Source organism: Puma concolor, chromosome A3 (assembly GCF_028749965.1).
Source record: "Puma concolor isolate L17-30 chromosome A3, mPumCon1.1.hap2, whole genome shotgun sequence".
Classification (NCBI taxonomy): Eukaryota; Metazoa; Chordata; class Mammalia; order Carnivora; family Felidae; genus Puma; species Puma concolor.
The window spans coordinates 22355771-22383057 of record NC_141669.1 but is presented as its reverse complement, the minus strand read 5'-3'; the positions used below and the strand labels follow the sequence as shown (position 1 = coordinate 22383057).

General features: G+C 40.5%; 2 protein-coding genes across 3 annotated transcripts; one reads left to right on the top strand and one right to left on the bottom strand.

Annotated features, from left to right (window-relative positions):
* Positions 1–374: 374 nt before the first annotated feature.
* GPN1 (GPN-loop GTPase 1) lies at positions 375–21960 on the bottom strand. 2 transcript variants are annotated; one of them, XM_086700254.1, is made up of 14 exons: positions 21807–21960; positions 21013–21106; positions 18893–18932; positions 17370–17436; positions 16459–16496; positions 13929–14007; positions 13623–13717; positions 12636–12681; positions 11850–11996; positions 10676–10758; positions 9130–9169; positions 8389–8479; positions 4000–4107; positions 375–2497 (listed from the first exon to the last, which is right to left on the bottom strand). In XM_086700254.1, the coding sequence occupies exons 1-14, from the start codon at positions 21915–21917 to the stop codon at positions 2412–2414; spliced, it is 1125 nt and encodes a 374-aa protein (XP_086556380.1). In that variant the 5' UTR covers positions 21918–21960; the 3' UTR covers positions 375–2411. The 2 variants fall into 2 exon arrangements, with proteins under 2 accessions (XP_086556380.1, XP_025782921.1); XM_025927136.2 differs by lacking the exons at positions 17370–17436; positions 18893–18932 and having other exon boundaries at positions 21807–21959.
* Positions 21961–22012: 52 nt separating this feature from the next.
* Positions 22013–25587, top strand: CCDC121 (coiled-coil domain containing 121). The gene is made up of 2 exons (XM_086700248.1): positions 22013–22577; positions 23270–25587. The coding sequence occupies exons 1-2, from the start codon at positions 22033–22035 to the stop codon at positions 24237–24239; spliced, it is 1515 nt and encodes a 504-aa protein (XP_086556374.1). The 5' UTR covers positions 22013–22032; the 3' UTR covers positions 24240–25587.
* The last annotated feature ends 1700 nt before the right edge of the window (positions 25588–27287 follow it).

Sequence of the window (27287 nt, the reverse complement as noted above, 5' to 3'; positions counted from 1 at the left end):
CAACAGCAGTAAAATGAGGTTATAAACTATCAGGTAACTTACAAATTTGCTAACTGTACAACCCTTAGCATGCTTATCTAAACTCCTATTCCAGACTCAGTTACCTTCACTTTCCCCTATTTATGAAAGTAGACATCAAGCAGTTTCCATAAAGTAGCCATCTAGTATTTAATCCATTCAATTAGCAGGCATTTATTGAGCAACTGTTCTGTACTGGTTCCTGTGCAAGAGATACAGAGGTAAGACTGTGTCCCTGTCCTTATGGAGCTTTCAGACAAGTTATTTTTTAAAGAAGTATTCAAAGGCACTAAGCAGAAAAACCAAATACATTCAGTTTGCTTTGTAAATGTTTTCCTCTTGAACAGGTTCAAAAAAATTTTTTAACGTTTTATTTTTTACATTTATCATGCCACGAATTCATAGGGAATGGGCTCCAGCAGCTCATGCTTCTTTCCATTGGTTCAAAGTGTACTTCTCTGGGTGGGGCAGGCTGGCACTTCAGCTGAATCCAAATACCTTTTTCTTTGGCTTCCTTCTTTTCCTGATCATTTTCCTTCGCACGTTTCAGGAAGCTCTCTGAAGAATTAATATGTACAATCCCCTTTCGCAAGAACCTTGCCCTTGTTTACAACAATGGCAGCAGCATACTGGGCAACACTGTAGACTTTTCCAGTTTTGCCATGCTAAAATTTGTGGGGCGTTCCTTTTTGAATAGTGCCTATTCCCCTGAGGTCCACAATATCACCTTTCTCATAGATTTGCATGTTATGTGGCGAAAGAACAACTCCATGCTTTCTAAAAGGCCTAGAGAACATATGGCAGGTACCACTCCTCTTTCCCTTTGTGTTGGTCATTTTGAAAATTACTGGAAGATGGCAGTTCTGCTATGTTCAAATTATAGACCTATATAGGTCTATAATCTATAGGTATAGAATACTGAAATTGATACTTAATGGCAAAATAAAATATTTTTACTTTTAGAACGTTTAAATTGGAGAATAAGCACCAGATGGTCAAGGTTAGGGTACTCTTAATAAAGCAGGTCATTTTGTGGATACCTGAGATTTTCCTGGCCTAGAACTGTCACAGGCTATTTGAGTTAGAGCAGTGGTTCTCAACCTTAAATGCATGGGAATCCCCTGGAGGACTTATTAAAACAGATTTCTGGGTCCCACCCCCACAGTTTCTGATTGAGGTCTTGAGTGTTGTATTTCTAACAATTTCCCAGGTAATGCTGATGCTTCTGGTCCACTGGCCACACTTGAGAACCACTGAATCAGAATGCAGATTAGGCAGGGATAAAATTCCTTAAAGGAAATGCACTATGTTTTATATTAATAGGAAGAATGTGCAAGCAGGGCAAACCTTACCATGGCTACTATGTATGGAATGTGCACCTGACCCAAATCCATGGCCTTTGATGAAATCACCAAGGATACTTTAAGTTTAAAGTACAATACAGGGGCACCTGGGTGGCTCAGCTGGTTAAGAGTCCTACTCTTGATCTCAGTTCAGGTCTTAATCTCTGGGTTGGGAGTTCAAGCCTCGCACTGGGCTCCGTGCTGTGCACTAAACCTACTTTAAAAAATATATAAATTTTAAAAATAAAGTACAATACAAACAGCCTGGCTCTGTACCTGGTTACTAGGTATGTATACACAGGAGGCTTTAGTAAACATCCCTCTTTACTGAGACCGGTTTGCACAGGTGGCTTTAAACCTCTGTGTTGAACAAAAGTGAACCTATGTGCAATTATATAATTTTCTTATTTGAAATTATGATAGGGTTACAACAAAATTAAAATTAAAAACTCTTTATCCAAGTCACCATCAAAAGCAAGATTCTTACTCATTAATCTTATGTTTTGCTCAATTTCTTCAACGAACTGGTATCCTAAAATGTTAGCTACCCCACGTGAGACACATTTCATACCCAACATTGATTGGTTGCCAAGGAGACTTCCACTGCCACTGTGGGCAAGCTCATGTTTTCTCTCTCCCTTTCTGCTAAAAGGAGGGGAACTCATGGTGTAGGATCAAGGGCAAGATACAGGGAAAGTAAAGTATAGATCCAGCCTAATAGAGATTTGAAGTGAATTTTAGGTTCTGTTTCATCCATCAGCAGCAAAAGTACGTAAGTTCAAACAATAAAACTGGAAGCTTTAGGCTTGAAGGGGTATCAGCATCCGAGGACAGTCCATATCCTTCCTTGCATAAATCCAAGGAAAAGGCCAAGGGGAATTGGCATCTACCTGCCAGGTCCAAGAGTCTCCTAACCCTGGCTTCATCTGAGTCAAATTTCCCTATTAGAGAAACTCTGCTACTCTGAACAAAATTGTCCTTTATGGTAGCCCCCAATCAAAGGTAAGAATAGTTCCTTCACAGAGTTCCAAACGTTTGAACTTCTAGAAACTATTTGTTGTTTCTCTTCCAGTATTGTGCCATTGATTCTTGCATAAAATTCTGGAATGCTGGCTCTTCACGGCTTTCCTCCGTAACTGCAAGGAAAAAAGGTCAATTCTTTTTAGCTTTCCCATTATATAGGTGGTTAGAGCTGCTGTCACCAGTCCATCAGAAATAGTACTGTTTCTAATAAACTAAGTGTTCACTAATCCCAGTAAGGAAATACCTCCCAGAAGCATGCTCTATTTATCATGTTGCCCAAATGCACAATTTCTCTCATCTGTAAATGAGAATACCTCATTCATAAAGTAACTAGAATGAGGTCCCATTCCTAGGTATTTTTAACCAAGAGAAATATATATAGCAGCTTTATTAATAACTAAAATCTGGAAATAACCCAAAAGTCAATCAGCTAATGAATGAACAAATTGTGGTATGGCCACATAATAGAACATTATTCAGCAATAAAAGAACGTATTTCTGATACATGGATGGATCCCAAAAGCATTACACTGACTGAAAAAAGTCAAATGCAGCAAGCTATTAAATACTATGATTCCAATTATACAACACTCTGGAAAAAGCAAAATTATAGGAACAGAAATCAGATTACTGATTGCCAAAAACCAAGTGTTCAGAAAGAGGACTGAATAAGGAATAAGGAACAAACGAGCATAAGGAACTTTTGGGGGTGATGGAAGTGTTCTGTATCTTGATTATGATGCCTGTTACAAGTGCACATATATTTGTTAGAACTCATCAAACCAGACACGTAAAAAGGTTGGACTTTATGGTTTGTAAATTACACCTCAATAAATCTGAGTCAGTGAGGTACACTGGATGGTAAAGAGAGGTTTGCTCTTGGTCACTGATTTGACCTCAAAGAGTTGTTTCAAGAAATCGATTCTGTTCACAGTCCCTAAATCTATGCCAGGTGGAGAGCCCTTTTGGGTTTCCAGGGCCATTCTATCCTCTGGTACAGTCCCTTCTAACTGGTTTCAGTCTGCCGAGGCCTCTCCTTATGTACTCTTTGTTTCCCCCGCCCCCGCCCCCCCCCCCCGGTAGTCTTTTATTTTTTTAAGTTTATTTAAGAGAAAGGGGAGAGTGCACACACATGCACATGAGTGGGGGAGGGGCAGAAAGGGAGAGAGAGAATCTCAAGCAGGCCCCGTGCTGTCAAGATAGAGCCTGAAGTAGGGCTCGATCTCGCAAACTGTGAGATCATGACCTGAGCCAAAATCATGAAGAGTCAGACCCTTAACTGACTGAGCCACCCAGGTGCCCCTTCCTCTCATGTATTCTTAAAACAATAACTGCAACCAAACAAAAATCCTGGATTCCTCAGAGTTACGACCTAAAGATGAGAAGACCTGAGATTAATAAATAAAAAAGCCTGTAATGAGTTCAATATTAACTACTCAGTAGAAAGGCCAGGAACTCTCAATATGCTGAACTCTTGCCTGCTGCTGTATCCAGTGCCATCTCTTCTCTCCCCTGTCACTGGCTGCATACATAAGGTGTCTCTCAATAACAAAAAGCTCCTGAACAAACAATGTGAGGATAAGCAGCTGTTCTCTTTTCATGGGCCACCTCTCACCTCTGTGGTCAATATCATCAGTATCACTGTCTGCTTCCTCATCCTCTTCATCCAAAGTTCCCCGAGTCAGGATCAAGTCAGAAGGGTCGAGTGCAGGAGATAAGCTGTCTACAGAGAAAACACCTGTGAGTACCATGTAATGAACCTATGCCTCCTCAAAAAGGTGATTTTCAATCCATGAGTAAGTAGGATTATAAACTGGCAGGATGAAAGTAGTCACAATAAATATAAATGCAGAATCTTACCTCTTCTAAATGTATTGTTAATACCACTTAACATTTCTACAGTGGTTTAGTTCACACAATGTTTCATGAATCTAAAAGGTGCTGTTTTTAAGCTTAAGAAAAATTCCTGGTAGTCACATCATTCCTTTTTACTAGCTTCCAGCTTAGAAGAGGCTATAGTTTTTCCTACAAAGACTAAAGACATTTAAGCAGATGCCATGTGCTGGAGAGTCAGGGTAAAAGTGTACAGCACTAAGGAAGTTTCCTGGTGGAAATTTAAGTTCAGAGGGTCTGAAGAGATCAAGAGGGTGAAATGACACAGTAAAGGAGCCAGGATATGATTCAAGAAAAAGAGGGAGGGAGGAAAACGGAAAATCGAATCTATTTTTAGAGCCAAATTCCCTACTCAGGGAAACTGAATAAGGACTAAGTGCCAATCATCAGGAAAACGTCTAATCAAGTAATTCCTGTGAGGGGATTCAGCCTGAGAGAGTTGGGCTCTATGAGAACCTAAAACCATGCTAAGTATCATAGAGCTATGGGAGGACATGACCACTCTCTTCAGGAGCTTGGTCTCAGAGAAATCAGCTGGGGAATAAAGGTGGCCATCAGCAGCAACATCAAGGGACACAAATTTCAACAGGCCTGTGGCCCTGAAAAAGGATGACAACGTGGCATGCTAACAGTCCATGCTTCATTCTGTGTCCAACTATACTTGGGATTTTCCCAAATAACTTCTTGAAAGTCCCCAACCTTTAACAGGTTATCAGCATATGGCAGCAGATTTAATTCACATTTGCTGATTCACATATTCATGAGCGATTCCAAAGGAGCACAGCACACAAATTTACGTTGCTAAGGTGTGCAACAAGGATGGCCAGGCAAGTTCACTGAAATGGTAAACCTAGGCAGTTTCCTGGTAAACCCAGCATTTCCTCCTCCAAGTGGCTTTGTTCTCTACTAAAGATACAGCAATAGCTTTCATCAACAGAACTTCAATCTTTTAAAGGCCAGTCCAGTCCATACCACTCAAAAGTGTGGTTGGGTGGGGGTGCATATATTCTAAATATGAGCACCAACCTAGAAACCCCTAAGAATCAATAACAACATTAATTCAAAAAATAAAAAATTCAATAAAGTAGCAGCATAAAAAGACTAACATATGGAAATTAGAAGCCTTCATATACACAAACATAACCAGTTAGAAGATATGGTTCAGAAAATCCCATTTTCAACACTAACAAAGAAGATAAAATTCTTAGAAAATTTTAACAAGAACTATGCAAAAACCACATGAGGAAAACACTCCTGAAAAATCAAGTTACATTTGACAAATATAAACACACTCCTTGCTCTTGGACAGGAAGACTCAACGTGACAGTTGTCAGTTTGCCCTATATTAAAGAACATAATGCAATGTCAATAAAAACACCAAAGAGCTGTTTTAGCAAGCTAAATAAGTTGACGCTAAAGTTCATACAGAAAAACAAACAGACAGGAAGAGCCAGGGAAACACTACAAAAGAAAAATATGAAAAGGGACTAGCCCTGTCAGACATTAAAACATTTTATACAGGCTCTACGTAATTATAACAGTGTGGTAAAGACACAGACAATCCAGAAGAATAAAACAGAAGTCCAGAAATATACCCAAGTACACATGGAACTTTAGTATACGATACAGGTGGCATCTCAGATTGCTGAGGCAAAGGTAGTCTTTTTAAGAAACAGTGTGGGGGCGCCTGGGTGGCTCAGTCGGTAAAGCGTCCGACTTCGGCTCAGGTCATGATCTCGCAGTCCATGGGTTCGCGCCCCGCGTCGGGCTCTGTGCTGACAGCTCAGAGCCTGGAGCCTGTTTCAGATTCTGTGTCTCCCTCTTTCTCTGACCCTCCCCTGTTCATGCTCTCTCTCTGTCTCAAAAATAAATGTTAAAAAAAAAAATTTTTTTTTTAAAAAAGAAACTGTGGTACAATTGTTTATGAAAAAGGTAATACAGAGCTATACTTCACACTATATCCAGGAATAAACTAAATGGATCAGGGATCTAAATGTAGACACTGAGGGGCACCTGAGTGGGTAAGTCGATTAAGCGTCCGACTTCGGCTCAGGTCGTGATCTCACAACTAGGGAGTTCAAGCCCTGCGTTGGGCTCTGTGTTGACAGCTCAGAGCCTGGAGCCTGCTCTGGATTCTGTGTCTCCATCTCTCTCTGCCCTTTCCCTGCTCACTCGCTCTCTCTCTCTCTCTCAAAAATAAACATTAAAAAAATTTTTGTAAACATAGACAGTGAAACCATACAAGAACTACAATAAAACATAAGTAAATTCCTCTTTAACACAGTATGGGTAAGGGATTCACAATTACGACACAAAATCCAGATGCAGTAAAAGAGAAAGCAAGTAAATTTGACTATATCAAAACAAAATAAAAACTTTCGCCTGGCAAAATAACACCATGAACAAAGTCAAAAAACAACTGATAACCGGGCGCCTGGGTAGCTCAGTCTGTTGAGCGACCCACTTCGGCTCAGGTCATGATCTTGCGGTTTGTGAGTTCGAGCCCCGTGTCGGGCTCTGTGCTGACAGCTTAGAGTCTGGAGTCTGCTTCGGATTTTGTATCTCCTCTCTCTGCCCCTTCCCCGCTCATGCTCTGTCTCTCTCTGTCTCAGAAATAAATAAACATTTAAAAAAATTTAAAAAAAAAAACAACTGATAAGGAGCACCTGGGTGGCTCAGTCAGTTGAGCATCTGACTTCAGCTCAGGCCATGATCTCACTGTTCGTGAGTTCAAACACCACATCGGGCTCACTGCTCTCAGCCAGAGCCTACTTTAGATCCTCTGTCCCTCTCTCTCTGTGCCCCTGCCCATCTCCCTCGCACTCGCTCTCTCTCTGTCAAAAATAAATAAACATTTTAAAAAAACCTGACAACTAGGAAGAAAATACTTCCAACTTGCATCACAGAAAAATGGATATTACCCCTATTACATTAATGGGTATTAAAACTAGTGAGTAAACATGTGAAAATTAAAAGGATATTCATATGGTCTCAAAGCATCACCCAACAAAATACTTATCATAAAGGGAAAAATAACTTTATAATGAAAAAAATCTGGCAGACACCAACTTAAGCCAAGTAATCAAAATTAACATCACCAGTAATGGGACAAATCTACACTGTGTGCCTCCAGATGTTCTGCGTGGAAAAAACTCAACTTCACTTGTGTAAAGTTCTGCCACCTGAATTGAATACTGAGGGAACATCAGACAAACCCAAACTGAGCATCATTCTATAAAACATCTGTCCCATACATTTCAGAATTGTCACTGCCACGAAATACAAGAAATGGCTACAGAACTATTCCAAATTAAAGGAGAACAAGAGACTGGACAACTAAATGCAATGCAGATCCAGGATTTTCTCCTGCTACACAGGGCAAACAGCTACCTCTAAATGAGGACTACACGTTAGACAACAGTATCAGTGTTAATTTCCTAATTTTTAGTTAACTATAATGGAGTTCTATAAAATAATATTATTGTTAGGAAATATATGTTAAAGTATTCAAGAACAATATTCAAGAGTAAATCCGTAACTTATTCTTAAATGAGTCCAAAAAGGGGGAATATATATATAATGTATAAACATTTTGTTTACAAATACACTTATATGCTTATATGAAATATAACTGCATACCTATTGAGAAAGAAAGAATAAAGTAAATGTGGTAGAACATAAACATTTTTGGAATCTGGTTGAATGGCATATAGCAATTCCTATGCTAACCACACAATTTTTCTGTTAATCTGAAATCAGGCCAAAATAAACAGAAAAGGAAAAAAAAAAAGAGGGGGGTAGAGGGTGAAAAGTATTTAAGAAAATAGAGAAGATATCAAGTATCTTGCCAAAGTAAAGCAAAAACTACCTTAAGAGGAAGAATTCAAAGTCGTATAGTTATATATACAACTTTCAGGAGTTTATCTTTCCAAACCATTTTATGTATATATATACACACAAAGTAAATGTGACAGATCAATTGATCTATCTAAAACACCACATTATGTTCATCCTTTTCTCTTTATCTCTCTTAAATGTGAGTATCTTCCTGCTCAGTGGAAATAAGCACATTCTGCTTTTAGTTCCTAACACCAAGAGACCCCCCCATTACCAGTGGCAGTCCCTGTGTCCAAGGCTACGGAGCCCATATCTTGCCGAAGGCGTTCCAGTTGTTCTTTCTGTTGCTGGCTCTGTGCACTGGCCTGTACATACAGAGAAAAATATCCTCATATTAAAAAAGGAGCCCCCGAGTTAGATGCCAGACTTCTAACAGGAGACAATTAAGTATACAAATACTAAAGACTATTTAGACATTGAGGCAGGTAAGAGATGGCTGATACGGGGACAGAAACACTAAATACCATGGGCCCAGATTAGCACAAATTCAGACTGAAGGGCTCTGCAGACTGATTTAGAGGTTTCAGAAATAGGACACAAAAACACATCAAAAGAACCCTCAAGCAGACACAGCAGTGATAAGGGGCCCTGTGCAGCCAAAGGGGGCAGGCCAAGTAATTATTTGGAATCAACACTGTGAACCACCTCTTTTGTCTTAAAATTCTATAACCAGCCTTTAAATGAGCCTTGGAGAAGTGAAGTAGGGCATAAGAAGTGCTTAGCAAATGTAACAGAAAAATCAGATTTTTAAAAATTCAAATAAAGAGAAGGAAAATAATTAAGGGGCACTTCTGCATCCAGACAGCACACATACACATTTACTAATTTAAAATAACAAATACCTAAAACATACCCTGATAGCCAAAACAAAAGCATTTATGGCAGAATTATTAGTACATGGTTTGAAGTTATTTTTTTTAGTGGCCCAAAATATACACTAACCCTCCTCTCTTACCAGTGATTTCTTCAGACGTTCATATTCAGGACGATATTCCCTGGAAAGAGAAAACGCTTTCTTAATTCTTTTGCTTATTAATCTGTCCTATCTCTCCTCTATCTTCCTAGGTCTCTGACAATAACAGAAGATCTGACCTCACTGAACATTAGATGTAACAAGTCTCAGTCACTTAGATTCTAACCCTTTGGAATTAAAGTCAAGGTGCTTGTCTCCACCCTGTAACCAGCAAAGATACAAAAGACTGACTGCAGGGCTGGAAAGATGAACTCTGGCATCCATGACTCAGGAGCTCATCTTTTTTTTTTTAAGTTTTTTTTTTTTTTTTTTCAGTAATCGCTACATCTGACATGGGGCTTAAACTCACAAGCCCGAGATCAAGAGTCAGATGCCTACAGACTGAGCCAGCCTTGTGCCCCAAGCTCATGCCTCATTTGGGTAAACATTTGAAATGAATAAAAGAAGGAAGGCCTATTATAGGGCTCAGGTAGCCCAATATATAATTATGTGGCTAATCTGGGCAACAACAGGATACAGAAAAGACTTCATCCTGAGGCTTTGATAACACACAAAAAGACCCCTTGTCTGATGAATCAAAATCAAAATAATGTATATAAGAACCACCATGTGGTTGTTAGAATCTTGCTAAGTATGAAGCCAAGAGGAACATACTAGTAAGCAGCCAATGATCATGCCAGGAGCCCAAGGAAAGGTGCTCTGATGACACTTTCCTTTAGGTAGACAGAATTCCAGTATTTACCACAATAGTAGTAACAACCATTTATCATGAAGTATGCTTGCTACGTGTCAGCAAGTGTGCTAGGTGCTTCAGATGTATTTTCACAAATAATCCTCACAACAACCTTAACAGTAAGTGCTATTATCCCTGATCTACAAATGATGAAAACTTGCTAAGGCTACTCATTTATTAAGTGGGGGAAACAGAAATCCAACCCATGCCTGTATGACTCCAAAGTCTATGTTCGTAATTCTTTTTTTAAGTAAGCTCTACGCCCAGAGGGGGGCTTGAACTCATGACCCTGAGATCAAGAGTCACATGCTCTGAGCCAGCCAGGTGCCCCTCCAAAGTCTACGTTCTTAATCCAGGGTCAGCCAATGTGGCAAATAGGCCAAATCAAGCCCACTGCGTATTTTTGTAAATAAAGCTTTATTGGAACACAACCATACCCATTTGTTTACAAACTGTCTGTGGACACCTTTGCCCTACAGTGACAGCTGAGCAGTTGCAACAAAGATTGTATGGCCCACAAAGCCTAAAATATTTACTATCTGGCTTTTTACAAAAAGGTCTGATGATTCTTGCTCTTCATCTTTCAATATAGTGAAGGTCTTATACTCCTATTTTTAAAAAAGTTAATGGAACTTGTTATCCCTAAGTGTACACATACAGATCCAGTACACGTAACACATGGTAAATAGAATACTTACACTATGAAAACCAAAATGCTTTGCCCGGTAAAACTGCTGTTGTATCAGATTGTGTGTTGCTAAGAATGTCATCTACAGGATTTTCCTTTATCCTCACCTTTCATACTCTTCTGCAGCACTGGTGACTTGCATGAAGAGTTCATCTAAGCCTGTACCCAGAACAGCAGACACACCCACCACCTGCCAAAAGCATCATTAATGCCACTGAGGAAATAAGGGTATATTTAAAAAAACATTTTTTATGTTTATTTTATTTTTGAGAGACAGAGACAGACAGACAGACGGACATCACAAGTGGGGGAGGGGCAGAGAGAGAGAGGGAGACACAGGATCCGAAGCAGGCTCCAGGCTCTGACCTGTCAGCACAGAGCCTGACGCAGAGCTCGAACTCACAGACTGCGAGATCATGATCTGAGCTGAAGTCAGCACTCAACCAACGGAGCCACCCAGGCACCCCACAAGTGTACATTTTTAAATGGTATACATTACTTTGTTCGAACGTCATAAAATCTTCACAAAAGTTTAGATACTTCAAGATATCTCTTACAAAGAGTAAAGCTAAAACAAAGCAAAACAGCATGCATACTCAAAAACCATGGAAATAAGTCTATGAAAAAGAGAGGACTGGAAAAGAAAGAGAATTAGCAGGAACAGTAGGAAGACTTCTCCACTATTCCCTGTCAATTTCAACCACTGTTCTCTACAAAAATTAGTATCTCATGTTAATTATCTGATGTTAATTATGTCTTTGTTGGACAATTACCATACTGCTTGCCACACCTACCCCTCTTTTGCTTATATAAATCTTAACCTTCCTTCAAAGCACACCTCTAATGCTATATCCTCCAAAATCCCTCATTTCAAGAGTGATGTGCCCCTCACCAGCATCAGGCCCAACCTCTAATCTTTTGTAACGTCCTTACCACAATATATCATGTTTCAATTATGTGTGTAGCCTTCTCTTCAAACTAGACCATAAACTCTGAAGGCAGGGTCTTTACCTCACTTATCTTTTTTCCTCTTTTTTTAAAAGTAATCTCTATAATCAACATGGGGCTGAAACTCATGATCCCAAAATTAAGAATCATATGCCCTACCAATTGAACCAGCCAGGCTTATTTATCTTTCAAACCACCAGTTTTCAATAAGTAATGCTTTAAATGCTTTTTTTATGAAGGTAATGAACTTTTCTAAGATATGTTCAAAGCCAGCCCTATGGGTTAAGAGGTTGTCTGAAGGGACTGTCAGTATAACCAGAAGAGAAAGTTTACCCTAAGTGAGCTGTAGAACTCATCTAACACCAGGCTCATTGAACGAGTGAGGTTACTGACGTATGTAGTCTCTTGATTCAGGGCATCTTGGAAAGCCTCAAAATCTTGCATCCATTCCACTGCAAAGCTGTGATCGATGATGTCAGTCTGTACCAGAAAGAAGTCAACTATCAGCAACCAGAGATGAGTTCAGACATCAAACAATGCTAAAAAAATTTTAATTAAGTGATAATAACAAAGAACAATTATTCATATAGTTCCTTTCTGTTTCCCCCATTTCCTTCTCCACTACAACAAATCACAAAGAGCCAAGACTGTTGTAAATAATTAAATGAAGATAGGCGTTCTCTTGATGGACGCAGACCCTCCACTATCCACAGCCAAGTGACCATGGCCACAGTGGATGCCAGCACATTCTAAGCTCTGAAGTGATACGGTCTTTTGAATACTAGTCATCAACCCTACAACAGGGAAGTTTAGTATCTGTTTTAATTGCTACTTCCACCCCCACGTGCACAGTCACAATTCTGAGGGATAACACACACTATGCTTGAGGGGCTACTCTATCTGGCTTAAAACTACTTTGATGAGAGTCAGTGATACATATTCATATATTTATATAATCTGACTGAATCGTCTTCCTAGAAGTGCTCATGACTTTGTTTCCGCTAAGTCTGAATCTGTTCTCCAGCATGTGAAAATCCTTCTCACCTACCCAAACCTTCCATTAACACAAGGTTCTGATGAAAAAGAAATACTGAATCACAAAAGGAAGGATCCACTTACTTTATTCATAACCACAATGAAAGGCAGCTTGGTTTTGTACAAGATGCTGAAAATCAAACATCAAGACATTAGTAAAAGCACTTAAGCTCTTGCTTGCCTTGTGTCACTCTGTTGGAATGGAGTAAAGAGAAGGGGGATGGGTTCAGACTCTACATACAGGTATCCACTCTTGCACAGCACTCACATTCTCCTCTCCCAAGAGGAAAAACCATCACCACCATCAAGCAAACACCACACACACTTTCTTGGAGTAATAATGCTTTAATACTGATTTTGGTTTTTGTGTATGTTTTTTGCCTGGTTGTTTGTTTTTACCAAATAATTGTCTTTTAAACAATAAATATGCAAACAAAAAGTACTGTCATCCGATTTCTATTTCGATTAGGATTTCTTGTGTCTAACTAGAAGGGACATCCCTAGTCACATTAGGAGGCATGAATACTGGCAGTGGCTTCTGTATACTCCCAAAATCAAACTCTCTCAGATTTAATAATGGTTGGCCTTGCTCCTATGTCTAATGCATTCACATACTCGAGTGAGGCATGTCCTTCTGCCTCTAATGACACCATTCCTGGAGCAAACTTGTGCTTTTTGGAATTATAGATGAATCTCTTTGTTCATGATCCCTCATATTATAATTTAACTCTACCTGTCATAACACAGAAAAGGAGCACTTACACCAGGGAACTCTATTCTATTTAGACTTCTTTCATTCAATTGGGAGCAACTACCAGAAACTCCACCTATTTCTGTAACAAGCAAGGGAGGAAGATAAGTTGCCCGTAGAGAATGCCAACACATGTGCCTCTTTTCCCTTCTAACCCCTCCCCAACTCATAACCACTAAACTGAGGGGCAAATTTGGATGAGCACAAATCCAGGTTGGTAAGCACTCAGGACTCAAATACAAAAAAAAAAAAAAAAAAAAAGAGAGAGAGAGAAGGCTTCATACCTTGCTGTAATACCATGCCCACCAATAATCAATTACCTGCAGGCATAGAGCATATTGGACATGAAGGTTACTGGGTTGGTACTTCTTGATGTGTCCATGACATAAATGACAACTGTTGGAAATGAAGATGCCTAAAGCCACAAAATAACCACAGCCTTAGTCAAAGGGCTCCTAACCTATCCCCAAACTCCCCCCAACCTTCCTTAGCAAGGGAAAGTCATTTGAAGCAGGGTGTACAGAGCTTCCATGACTCCCTCCCACATTAAGGTCCCAGGCAATAAAGAGATGCTTAACCAGTCTAGTTCTCTAGTTACTCTAAGTAACAAGTCCTAGAATACTCACCAGGGCCTCAGTGATGATTGTCCCAGAAGCTGACCACGTGAACACCTCAATCTGTCCAGGTGTGTCAATCAAGACATATCTGTGCCAAGAAAGACCATTAAAGGGGGGCACCTGGGTGGCTCAGTCAGTTAGGCATCCAACTCTGGATTTTGGCTCAAGTCATAATCTCACCATTGATGAGATCAAGCCCTGTGTCAGGGCCTGCTCTGACAGTGCAGGGTCTGCTTGGGAGTCTCTCCCACTCTCTCTACACCTACCCCTGCTCGCTCTCTCTCTCTCTTAATAAACATTTGAAGTAAATAAATAAGTTAAAAAAAAAAAAAAGACCATTAAAGAAGTATTACACTTGTGCAATGCTGAAAGAGATTCCATCACACAAGACACTGAACATCTGATCATCCAAGACTGGAATAACCTCTTCACACTATCAAGTGTAACTTCCTCCCATTGCCCTTAAAATGCATACTACATTCCCCCAGGCTTTGCTCAATGTCCAGTATTCACGCTACCAGGCAGCAGGAGCAGCGGTCCTCAAATTGCGGCAAATGATCACAGAGGAAACTGTGATAGTTTTAGAAACACACTGCATTAAAAGAAGAGAGAAGCAGGGGCGTCTGGGTGGCTCAGTTGGATAAGCATCTGACTCCTGATTTCGGCTCAGGTCATGATTTCACAGGCTCATGATTTTGAGCCCCGTGTCAGGCTCCACACCGACAGCTCGGAGCCTGCTTGGGATTCTCCCTCTCCCTCTGCTACTCCACCGCTCTCTCTCTCTCACGCGTATGCTCTCTCTCAAACTAAATAAATAAACCTTTTAAAAAAATGAGAGATAAGCAAAACCAGAAGGGAAATATCCTGGGAAACCATCTGGTTTCTTGGGGTAGCCATGGGGTAAAGGTGGAGGGGAAGGAGAAATAGAGGGATAAGGAAGTGACAGCTAAAGAATAGAGTGTTTCTTCTTGAGGTGATAGAAATATTCTAAAATTGACTGTAGTTATGGTTGCATAATTCTGTTAAAGCCACTGAAATGAACACTTTACATGGTATATGAATTACATATCTAAATAAAGCTATTTTTAAAAATGAGCAAAGAATTTTCAATAGACATTTCTCCAAATATACACCAATGGCTAAAATGTATATAAAATGATGTTCAACATCACTAATCATTGAGGAAATACAAACCAAATGTGATACCACAATCACATGCCACTTCACGCCCACTGACATGGCTATAACAAAAACAAGTACAGCAACAAGAATTGGCAAGGACGTGGACAAGGAACCGTCACACAGTGCTGGTGAGAACGGAAAATGGTGCAGCCACCAGGAGCTGGGGGTGGGAAGGGGGAACAACAGGAACTGCTACTGAGTATGGAATTTCTTTTGAGGATGAAGAAAAAGGTCTGGAATTAGATAGTGGTGATCAATGCATAACATTACGAATACACTGAAAACCACCACATTGTATACTTTAAAATTAGAGTGCACTTTGTGTATTTGTATCTCAATAAAGCCATTATTTTTTACCTCTAGTACGATCCCATTTCTGTAAAAACACCTTATCCATCCATCCTTCTATGTATATATGCATGGAAACATGTGGAATGATAGTCACTGATAGCAATGACAACATATATAATATTATGTAATAATGTTTTATATGTATCATACACTATAAATACTAAAAAATAATATGTAATAGTTAATAATAATGATAGTTACTTCTAGTGGGAATCAGGGTGATAGTTTCATCTTTTAAATTTTTTTTTAACGTTTATTCATTTTTGAGACAGAGAGAGACAGAGCATGAGCAGGGGAGAGGCAGAGAGAGAGGGAGACACAGAGTCCAGAGCAGGCTCCAGGCTCTGAGCTGTCAGCACAGAGCCTGACGCAGGGCTCGAACTCACGGACCGCGAGATCCTGACCTGAGCCAAAGTCGGACGCCCAACCGACTGAGCCACCCAGGCGCCCCGATAGTTTCATCTTTTAAATATTACGTGTGGTTTGAATTCTCTACAGTGAGCAGATAGTCTTTTTTTTAACAAAAATAATGAATCATCTTTTTTTTTAAAAAGTGAACCTATCATGATCTAATGACAGTTAAATGTAGATAATAACAGTGTTATTTTATTTTACATTTTGATACTATTTAAATTTAAAGAAATAATTATTCTCTCTGAATCACGTAAATTATATTCATTTAAAACGAGAGTTAAAAAGGTGTTTCAGAGACTTTCATGCCAGCAAGTGTGGTCTCCCAAGAGAAGGCAGGCAGATGACTGAATTTGGACAAAGTCTCAATGCCTCCTAGGAAGTGGTGGGCTTATATGACAGTGATCGGTGGGAGGATACTATTAAATTTAGCTTTACACTATATAGCATCTTAATGATTTTTAGCCCACTTTTTTTCTTCACTTCTAATGGTTTTATCCCAACCTACACTCTTTCAGAGCCTGATGGTACCCTGAAATTCTAGAGATGTGTCAATTACAGAGTAATAAATAGGTGTTAAACTGAAATCACTTACTTAGACATGTTCTGGGCCTTCTCAATAAATTTCATGACCTAAAAGAGAAAGATGCCAATTACAACAGATAATCACAAATCCCTCTGCAGGGAGGCCTGCCTTTTAGGCACTATCAACTATTCAATCTCTGTGTTCTCGATTAGGACACCAACTAATGAACTCAATGAACTGAAGAAACACAGCCACATCAGCAGCAAGCAAGGTCCTGAGAAGCTGAAGATGATCTGTCACTGTCAGGTCATATCTCTTGGTGCTTTGGTAAAATATTAATAGCCTGTCTCATGGAGTGACATCAGGGTAAAAAATTAGTAACTACATGAGGCACCTGGGTAGCTCAGTCAGTTAAGCGTCCGACTTTGGTTCATGTCATGATCTTATGGTTCGTGACTTCAAGCCCTGCGTCAGGCTCTGTGCTGACAGCTCAGAGCCTGGAGCCTGCGTCGGATTCTGTGTCTCCTCCTCTCTCTGCCCCTCCCATGCTCATGCTCTGTCGCTCAATAACAAATAAACGTTAAAAAAATTTTTTTTTAATTAGTAACTACAAAACACTTTTATAGAAATAGAGAAAAAGCTAACCAATGACAATTATGTCACATGTAAAAAGCCCCATTATCTTTCCATTCCACACCCACTAGCCCATCCCACTCCCCAACCCTCCACTCCATCCTCAAGGTAACGTCCAAGACATGATCAAGAAAAGAACCTACATCTCTTGGATTTTTGTTTTACTGGCTATGAAGCATCTCACATCACTGATCATTGTCATTACCCACTTCTCTGTCTACCAAAACACTTATTTTCTATATGCATACGCAGGCTTATTGCTCTTCTTTCCCAGTGTGAGCAAGCTACAGCATTTAGAAGTCACAGGTTTTTACACAGCCATGTCATAAAAGTAGAAACAGACATACCTGATCAAATCTGGTAGCAAAGAGATTGAGTGAAGTCACTATACCACCATTGGGCCCAAGTCCATACCTGGACACTAAGTTGAGGATTTAAATTACTTACAGATCAATTTAGATGATGAAGTTCATACTTAGGGTATCATTCACACAAACAGCATTATAACTAAGTGTTCCATGAATGGACACTGGCAGCTAATCCTTGACTAGTACATACCACACAACCCTAACGTCACAAGGAAATATTCATTATCAACATCTTCCCCATCCATTTGTCATTTTAGGGATGGCTAGGCAAAATGAAGTAATTAAAGTGACCAAAATGTGGGGCACCTGGATGGCTCAGTCAGTTAAGCGTCCAACTTTGGCTCAGGTCATAATCTCACAGTTCTTGAGTCCAAGCCCTGCATCGGGCTCTCTGCTGTCAGTGCAGAACCTGCTTCAAATCCTCTGTCTCCCTCTCTGCCCCTCCCCTGCTTGTATTCTCTCTCCCTCAAAAATAAACAGACATTAAAAATAAATAAATAAAGGTGCCTGGGTGGCTCAGTCAGTTAAGCATCCAACTTCGGCTCAGGTCATGATCTCATGGTTCATGGGTTCAAGCTCCACATCGGGCTCTCTGCAGTCAGCACAGAGCCTGCTTCACACCCTCTGTCTTCTTCTCTCTCGGCCCCTTCCCTGCACGCTCTCTTTCTCTCAAAAATAAATAAACATTTTAAATAAATACATAAATACATAAATAAAGAGACCAAAATGTAACAGATGCATCAGGCAGTGACAGCCTAATGGCATTAGCCATTAAGACCATCTATATCACACTGCTTGCTCTGATCTTTACTGATCAAGCAACCTGATTATAATTAGTTAACCCACTTAGACCTGCCTACACTCAAAGTACACATTTCACACAGCAATGTACTATGAGTTGATCCTACTACTAAACCTACTCATTTCTGAGTTTCCCAGTCAGAGGAGGTAGTGGCCTCCAAGGAAATACTACTTTGTGGAACCCAGGCACAGCACCAGCTAGCCTCTCTCACTCTGTGCTCTCTCCTTACCACAGCCTATAATTCTAGGAAAATGGTAAGAAAACTGAAATCACAAGCTGAAATAGTATTTCTAATCACCTACAATACCTTTCCTCACATTCATCTTTCCATCCTCTTAGTTCAATTACTTTGAAACGGGAGTCTGGGTGGCTCAGTTGCGTCTGACTCTTGATTTCAACTCAGGTCATTATCTCACAATTCATGGGTTCAAGCCCTACATTGAGCTCCGAGCTTGCTAGGAATTCTCTGTTTCTCCCTCTCTCCCACCCTTCCCCTGCTTGCATGTGCGTATGGGCACTCTCTCTCAAAATAAATAAATAAACTTTAAAAAAATCTTTTAAAAAATTACTTTAAAGCAATTAAATGCTTTTGCTAGTATTGTTTTACAAAGATACAAAAACACTCTCTCAAAGCCACAAAATATGGACAATAACTATCCAGTGATGAGTCAGCACAGGAGGCAGATGCAGAAAAGGATACTGTTTCATGACTTCTTTATACTTGACGGTGTCACGAATATCTGGGGGGGGGGGGGAGGAGGGGGGGAAAGAATTCACTGGAATTTAACACATAAGAAACAATAAGTTTGAGACCCTCCACCTATCATAGCCTCAGCCAATAGGCCTCTCAGGTCACCTCTGCTTCCTCTGAGGAGAAGAAATAAGTTTCTCTCTTGGTATCTCAGTTAGTTTTCAAATCTGTTTTCTGAATTTTCAAGCTAAGGTCAATGAACTGTGATAGGGAAAAAAGCAAGATCATGAAGAGAACAAAAAGGGAGAAGGCACCCTGCAAGTACCTTCTCTACCAGCAAGAAGCTGAAAGCAGCTTTTCAGGCTTCTCTTGCCTGCGTTCTCTTCTACTAACCTCCGGCTCCACACTGCTTTTCTTCCTTACAAAGGATAACTGGCAAGGCACACATGACAAAGACTAGGAGCTTGGAAGTTAAGGTAGACATGGTCTGAAATAAGGAGAAAAGTTCTGTACAACTTAAATACCTTATCAGTGACCATATGCATAGAAAAAGAGAGGTAAAAAAATATGAAATTGTTGAGTTACTATATTGTACACCTGAAACTAATGTAACATTATATTTGAACCATACTGGAATTAAAAGTAGAAAGAAAGCAAGAAAGCAAGAAAGAAAGAAAGCTAAATCAACAAAAAGTTTTCTTACTGCCTACTAGTAACAGGGTAATGCAGACATGATTTTTCAAAGGGAAAATTAATGCATCCAGTAATATCTAACTAAATCTAACTATCAGCCTGTAGACCCCACCAACTATTAGAATTCCATCTTTTTCTAAATTTAAGTATAATTGACAGAGTATCTTAGTTTCAGGTTTATATCATAATGATTAGATATTTTTACATATTTCAAAATGATCTCCACAGTAAGTGCAGTTACCATCTGTCACCAAAGTTATTATATTAGGCTGTACGTTATATCCCTGTAATTTATTGTGTAACTGGACATTTGTACCTCTTAATCCCCTTCACCTACTTCACCCACCTCCTAAATCCTCCTGTCTCTGGTAACCAACAGTTTGTTTCCTGTATCGGAGTCTGTTGCTGCTTTGTTTTGTTTGTTCCTTTGTTTTGTTTTTTAGATTCTACATATAAGTGAAATCATAATGTATTTGTCTTTCTGTCTTGATTTATCTCCCTTAACATAACACCCTCTAGATCCATCCATGTTGTCACGAATGGTAAGATTTCATTCTATTTTATGGTTGAGTCATTTTCCACGGTGCATGTATATATATACACACATACACTGTATCTTGTCGAACCATTCATCTATCAACCGAAGTCCATCCTTTAAGTGAGAAGATGTCAATTTTTTCCCAAACCCTTCCCAAAATGATCTCTGCTTAATACAAGGTTTTCCTTTATTAGTTTAACTAGGGTACGAGCAGCTTAACAAGATTAAGAGACACGGAGAGAGAAAATTAGCACAGTGACAGCCTAGAAATCAGGAGACCTGCAGGTCCCATCAAGAATTATGACACTGAATCATATCCACTCTTAATTTTTTTCATAGCCACAGATTCCTCTGAAAGCCTGATGATAACTGGAAACCCCTCTCCAAAGCAATGCGTATATGCATATATATATATATATGTGTGTATATACACACATATATATATATATACACACACACACACATTTTCCCATGTAACGTTGGGAGTGGAAGCAAGGTTCCTATAGATCAGTACATGAACTACCACACAAGAACCCTTAAACTCTCAACTTTTGATAAAAGAAACTAAATAAAACAGGTTTATGTACCAGAGCCTGCTGAAGTGACCTGGAAGTGAGAGGACTGACTTTCTGTCATTTCGCTATCCCAAGTAACAATAGCCTGACACCCTAGGGTCAGAAAGAGGGGAGAGATAACAGTGTGAAGGAAGCAAATTTAGTTAGGGAACAAATAAAAGAATGTGCATAAGGGAGAAGACTTGTTTAGAGATTCTAGCAAATTCACAGAAAATGAAAATTGGCAGTTTTGAAAAATGAGCAACGAAAGCATTGAAGTCTGGCAAGCTGGAAGTTTTCCATTTTCTGAGGGACTTCACCCAGTTCTGGTACAGTTTACTCACCAATATTGGCAGGAAAGGGTACTTCATGTACAGCTGGGTCCAGATTAATCACATAAGGTGGAGACCCTTGGCTATGCAGATGTCCCGTAAGCCTCTGCAGAGGTGATGGGGAGAGGGATGTAGTGAGACAAAGAGGGAATGATAGGGGCCAAGAGAGAACTTCCATTCCTTTATGGATGATCATACCTGAAGACTTCTGCACTTACCCTTCTCAGTACTTGAAATATTCGCCCCCAATATCCACCTCCAACATTCAACTCAGATGAAACGCTACCTTTTATCACCCACCTAACAGCCTCCCCCTACTCTCGATCACTTATCTACTTGATTTGTGTGTTTTTTTTCCAGCACTCCCACTAAAACATTAGCTCCAAAAAGCGGGAACCTAGTAAACTCAATTTCGCTGCGTCCGCGGTGGTTGAAACATGACAGCTGTGCAAGAAATAATTATTTAACAAAAAGTCCGTGTGTTGGCACTGTATTAATTAATTGCCAGTTACTCGTAAGACTGTCTTCGAGGAGCTGACAACTTTGTCGGTAAGACAATTCCAGAACGCGGTAAGTTGTACCAACCACGAACTGAGGGTGTGCAGATGAGAGCCCTAGCCCTAATTAAACCAGACTAGAGTCGAAAAGGCTAGCCTAAGAAGGAACCGGAGTTGCTGGCAAGTTCTCGAAAGCCGCACGCGGGTCCCCTCCAACTCCCTGAGACCTTCCTCCCGTTCTCCCTGGCCTTTCGCCTGCCACTGTCAACCTCTCGCGCGCACCTATTACGCCCGCGCCCTGTACGTCACCTGTACAAAGGTGGTTTTCCCAGATCCCGCCATTCCCAACACCAACAGACACACTGGGGGCCGAAGACCCCCAGAAGCCTGCGACTCAGCTTCACCTACGGGCTCCGCCATCTTTCTCCTGGCTCCGCCCACTCTACCGTAGTGACGCTACGCGCTTAGAAAGGCTTCTGTGACGCGAGGGGCAGAGATAGAGGCTAGAACCCAACCAGTGCGAAAGGGGAAGGCGATGGGGTGGGGCGGGCGCAAGCGATTCCTTCCCTCCCGGCCAGGCTGGGCGCCAAGTTGGGACAGGAGGGGGGAAATGATGGGCTCGGAGGACGGCAGGAGGTGGCCAGAAAGAGAGGCACTCACCGTTGTAGGGAAGGGCCTGGGAAGAGCAGAGTTCCTGTCCCCAAAGCGAGCCGAAATGAGGTCCCCAGAGCGGGGCCCCCGGAATTCGAAAATGAAGACAGTGCATTTCTCTTTGGACCCCCAAGGAGCGAGGAAGGGAGCCGAAAGGGAACCGGCAGCTAGGGCTTATTCGGCAACCGGCAAGGTTCAGCCGATCCAGGTTGGACCGGCCGGGGCTGTGGTGAGGTGCGACCCCCAGAGTTGCTGGGCAGCGCCGAGACCCAAGGAGCACAAAATAGAGAAATTGGGAAAACCTTCCGCAAGGGGACGCCATTTCCGCGTGGCGCAGGACCCTAGCACTACTAGCGCTGCCGCCTCGGCAGTCAACCTCTGTGAATCACACGGGGACCTTGGAGATGAACTCTTGGATTCCCAGAGCAAGTAGGTACTGAAGGGGCGCTGCCCTCGACGGAAGTGTCCATGAAACAGGAAAGGTGGTAGAAAAGCCGGGAAATTTATTGTTACTCCCGACCACCCCAACTGTGCCTGTGGCCCCCCTCGTAGCCGCTATAGTGTTCAGGAACTCCCAAGGTTGGGTTTCCCACCCACGCTCTGCCACTTGCTGGCGGTGTAAATCGTAGCCACGTCATTTAAAGTCTCTGAACCGGTTTTCTCCTCTTTAAAATGGAGGTGATACCTGACAGGGTTGTAGTGACTGTGTACTTAAATTGTAAACGACACTCATTTACCTTTACCATAAACTGTATCCCTCCTGCCGTGCATAGTGTCAGGAACATAATAGGTACGCAAAAATATTTTCTTGTATGAATTAAAGTACAATTGTGCATTTTGTATTTACTAAATTTTCATTAAGAATTGATAGGAGAGGGGCGCCTGGGTGGCTCAGTCGGTTAAGGGTCCGACTTCGGCTCAGGGCATGATCTCATGGTTCATGAGTTCAAGCCCCGCGTCCGGCTCTGTGCTGCTAGCTCAGAGCCTGGAGCCTGCCCAAGATTCTGTGTCTCCCTCTCTCTCTGTTCCTTCCCCGCTCGCACTGTCTCTCTCTCAAAAATAAATTAAAATTAAAAACAAAAAGAATTGATACGAGAATGCCTCACTTGTTCTTCCTCCAGGTTTGCCAAGGACTCTGGGAGTTCCACTGCACCGTCTGTTAGTTTAATAAATATAATTTTCAAGCCACAGATGCTAACAAAGTCAGAGACGACCTTTAAAGAAAAGACCATGACAGAGCTGAGGAAGGTGAACAGCCGAATAAAACAAACTCGAATGCAGCAAGAATCAGTAATGCAGGAAACCGAGCAGCTATACGATGAAAAGTTACTTGTCCAGACTGAAAACCAATTCTTTCTGGAATACCTAGACAAGGAAATTGAGGAGTACAGAAGGAAGCCTGAAGAGCTATGGGAACATTATTTACAAAAAAGTGAGGAGATTGAACAAAGGAGACAAGAATCAGCCTCCAGATATGCAAAACAAACCTCAGTGTTTAAAGGGGAGCTCTTGCAGAAGGAAAACCTCCAATCCAATTTAAAGCAGCAGTTGCAGGCACTGAGGGATGTTTCCCTTGTAAAGGAGAAACAGGAGAGAGAAATACAGATGTTACAGGAGAAGAAAAAGGAAGCCCAAGCTGAGATCGATGCAAAGAAATTGGAAGTCCAGCTCCAGATGGTCCAGGAAAAAGCATTACTGGAAAAACAACTGAGTGAGCCAGACCCGAGGCAGTTGGGAAAAAGAAAAAGAGAAGAGCTTGAAAGGAAGGCCCAGGCCTTGGAGGCAGGAGCAAAGCAGTATACTTTTGAGTTCTACCATGACATGAGGAGAGAGAACGAGCAGTTAAAGAAGGAATTACAGCAGCAAACTCAGCACTGCCAGGAGTTGGAGGCTATTAGGAGCTGGCTCAAAAATCAAAAGCGGCAGCTCCAGCAGGAACAGTGGTATATGGACTGCTTAGTCCGGGGGAGGAACCGACTACAGAGAAGGCATAACCCGTGCCCAGGACAGGGTGCTCCAAAGACCACAATAACACCTCTCCTAATCACCAAATCAAATATTAATCCAAAGCAATTCCCAAAACAACACTGATTATATAAGGACTGGAGTAAGAATTCTCACGTGCTATATAGACCTGGTTAGGAAGGCTTTGGGATCTGACTGCTATGGTAAAACATCCATCATGATGTGTTAGTGTGAAAGATTAGGTGTGAAAGAAAGATTTTTTTTTCCAATAGTACTGCTAGGTATTTGTGTGACTGGCATGCCTTAATTAGATTTTCCTTTAATTAATCTTGTTGATGAACAGGATGTTCCTCAAATCTCCAGATAACCTGATACCATTCCCTAAACACCTGTACTTCAAACTAGCTCAAGGAAACCACCTTGAGGAAATGAAAGGAAAAGGGTTGTGTGACTTCATTTAGCTAAATTAGATTTCTTTATATAAAAAACACCTTTTAAGAATAGCATTTCAGATTGACTTTATATAGTGCCTTCTGCTCTTTAAACAACCAATTATCCTCATGCCTCTTGACCAGCTCCACACAAAGGCAAAGTGTTTTTTAAGCTTTTTCAAGTTCACAAGCAGTGGCCAAGCACTTCCCCCAGTTTTGTCAAGAGTGAAAAAGTAAACTGCAAGTCGGAGAAGAGCTAGGAAGAAAAAAAAGCACTGGGCAGAACAACCTTTTGTCTGATGCTCTGCCCCTCAACTGGGTAAATTGAGAAGGGAAGAGCAGAAAGGGGATGTATATTCGGTCAACTACTTTTGACAGTCTTTTCTGTGAAGAAACACTTCTGGCATTAATGAGGTGACTGAATGCCTCTGCTTGTTTTAGGAAAAGATATCAAGAAAAGTGTTAAAATATTTGGAAGACTTTTTTTAAAGAGTCTTCTATATCTATTTCCCTAACATTCTAAATTCTAAGATAACAAGATCACTTAATTAAGTTAACTATAATAGGTACTTCAATTTTAGGTCACTTATTACATTTTCTTATTCTGTGTGCACTTGATAGTACATGAAATGCCTTTTGTAATTAATATGTGCCTTGTATTTATGTCTATTTAGAACTGGAAACAAGATTTTTAATTAGTACAGACGTTTAGTTTTTGAAATTTTTTTGCACTAAAAAATATAAAATAAACATTTTTTACACTTACAACTTATGATTAGACTATTTGAATGCTAAATCCTAGTACAGGGATATAACCCCATATTTTAACATCACTCCTCTATGGGGAAATATAATCCAACCTTATGTTTTCTAGAAATTGTCAGTGATAAGAAACTACAAAATAATTTTCATGAATTTTGTTTTATTCCTATGTAAAATGAACTTAAAATTGGCTTAAAAATTTTTTCTCCCTCAATGCCTTTTACCTCTAGCTTTCACAATTTTGTTAAATGTGTATGGTTATTAAAAATAAAATGTATATTAATATATCTGTTGACTTTTTTATTTTTCCAATGTAATGTATTTTCTACTCCACTCCTCTCTCTTACTACTACTTCTGCAAGTCTTATTCTTACAAATGTGCACATAACAAAACCACAATTTCAACACAGAAGAGTAATATTTTAGATAGTATGCAGGTTCCTTAACTTGAATACTTCAGTTCTTGAGCTGAAAATACAGAAAGACTCAACTTGAAAAACATGGTAACCAAGACAAATTTGAAGCCCTATTCTCTGTGGATGCAAAAAACCACAGAAAAATATATACTAAGGCTGAAAAGGGGTTGGGAAAGTAGGAGTGATCTAGAATCTTACTCTGCTGTTAATTTCCCTCCTGCCTTTACTGTTCCGATGATCAAATTGGGAAGTGGATAACTTCCATCTCCTATGTTTATTTTTAATTCCTATCATCCCAGATAACGGATCTGGTGTATTGCTTTATGGCTGTCCCTTTCAGAGTGAGGCCTCTCTTAAGGGCTTGAAGACTTTCGAGGGTGAATCATCTGATAAAGGTATTTTGAAATCCATACCTGCAAGTGAGCATAGCTTGGCCAGGTACCATGTCAGTCTACTTTTTGTCTGCTTTGCTATGAAGAAAATTAAAACAGGGTGATGTTACAGAAAGTGCACTTAGATGGAAAAGACCCCCAAGGGGAAATTTATGTTAAGACCTAAATGATTCAGTGAAGTCTACTGGACAAAAACCAGGGAAGAAGCCATTTCAGGCAACGGAACAGTGAGTGCAAAGGCCCTAAAATGGGAATGAGCTTAGCAGGCTCCAGGAAGAGAAAGGTCATTGTGGCTCAGGTGTAGCTGGGGAATGATCAGAGAATTTAGGTGGAGGGGAGGGAGAGGAAGCTAAACGGGTTAGCAGTGGGAGTGGCAGGCCCTGTGGGACAAGGAAAGGGAGTGGCTTGAATTCTAAGAGCACTGGGAAATTATCAGGCTTTTAGCCCTTGAATGAGGTCTGATTGACAATTTTAAAAACTCACTACAGCTGTTCTGGGAAGTGTAGCCAAGCCAGTAAAAATCAGCAGGAAACAATTAGGAAGCTATTGTCGTCTAGGCAAGAGGTGATGATGGTTGGAACTGGGGTGGTTGAAATAGAAAGTGAACAGGAGACAGGGGTAAGAGCAGACTACAGGGGAGAGGAAAATGAAAGGTTAAGAATGAGGCACAAATGGGGCGCCTGGGTGGCTCAGTGGGTTAAGCATCTGACTCCTGATTTCGGCTCAGGTCATGAACTCACAGTCTGGTATCTGTGCTGGAGCCTGGTTGGGATTCTCTCTCTCCCTCTCTCTCTGCCCCTCCCCCACACACTTGTGCTTCCTCTCTCTCAAATAAATAAACATTTTAAAAAAGAATGAAGCACAAGTAAAATTTCTAAAGTGATCCCTTTTAAAAAGGAGAGGAGCAATAATTTGTGAGAGCTGATTTTTCAAATGAAGTCTTTCAAAAGAAATACATAAAATGAAGTATTTCAGACACACGATATAGAAAACTACAACAAACTCACTATCCACCTTAAGAAATAAGAACTTACAAATTCACTGTAGTCCCTCTGAATCCCAGAAGCACTGTCCTAAATATGGTGTTTATCATTTCTGTGCATGCTTTCATGCTATATATACATATATATGTACATATATATATACACATATATATTAATATATATTAAACTA

Excerpts from the sequence above, each read along its gene's own strand:
- GPN1 (XM_086700254.1), bottom strand. The coding sequence starts at position 21,917 with ATGGCGGAGCCCGTAGGTGAAGCTGAGTCGCAGGCTTCTGGGGGTCTT. Across the intron at positions 18,933-21,012 it reads ACCCTTTCCTGCCAATATTG|ATATTCGTGACACCGTCAAG; the intron begins GTGAGTAAACTG and ends CCCCCCCCCCAG. Across the intron at positions 13,718-13,928 it reads CAATCATCACTGAGGCCCTG|GCATCTTCATTTCCAACAGT; the intron begins GTGAGTATTCTA and ends TTGTGGCTTTAG.
- CCDC121 (XM_086700248.1), top strand. The coding sequence starts at position 22,033 with ATGGGGTGGGGCGGGCGCAAGCGATTCCTTCCCTCCCGGCCAGGCTGG. Across the intron at positions 22,578-23,269 it reads CTCTTGGATTCCCAGAGCAA|GTTTGCCAAGGACTCTGGGA; the intron begins GTAGGTACTGAA and ends TTCTTCCTCCAG.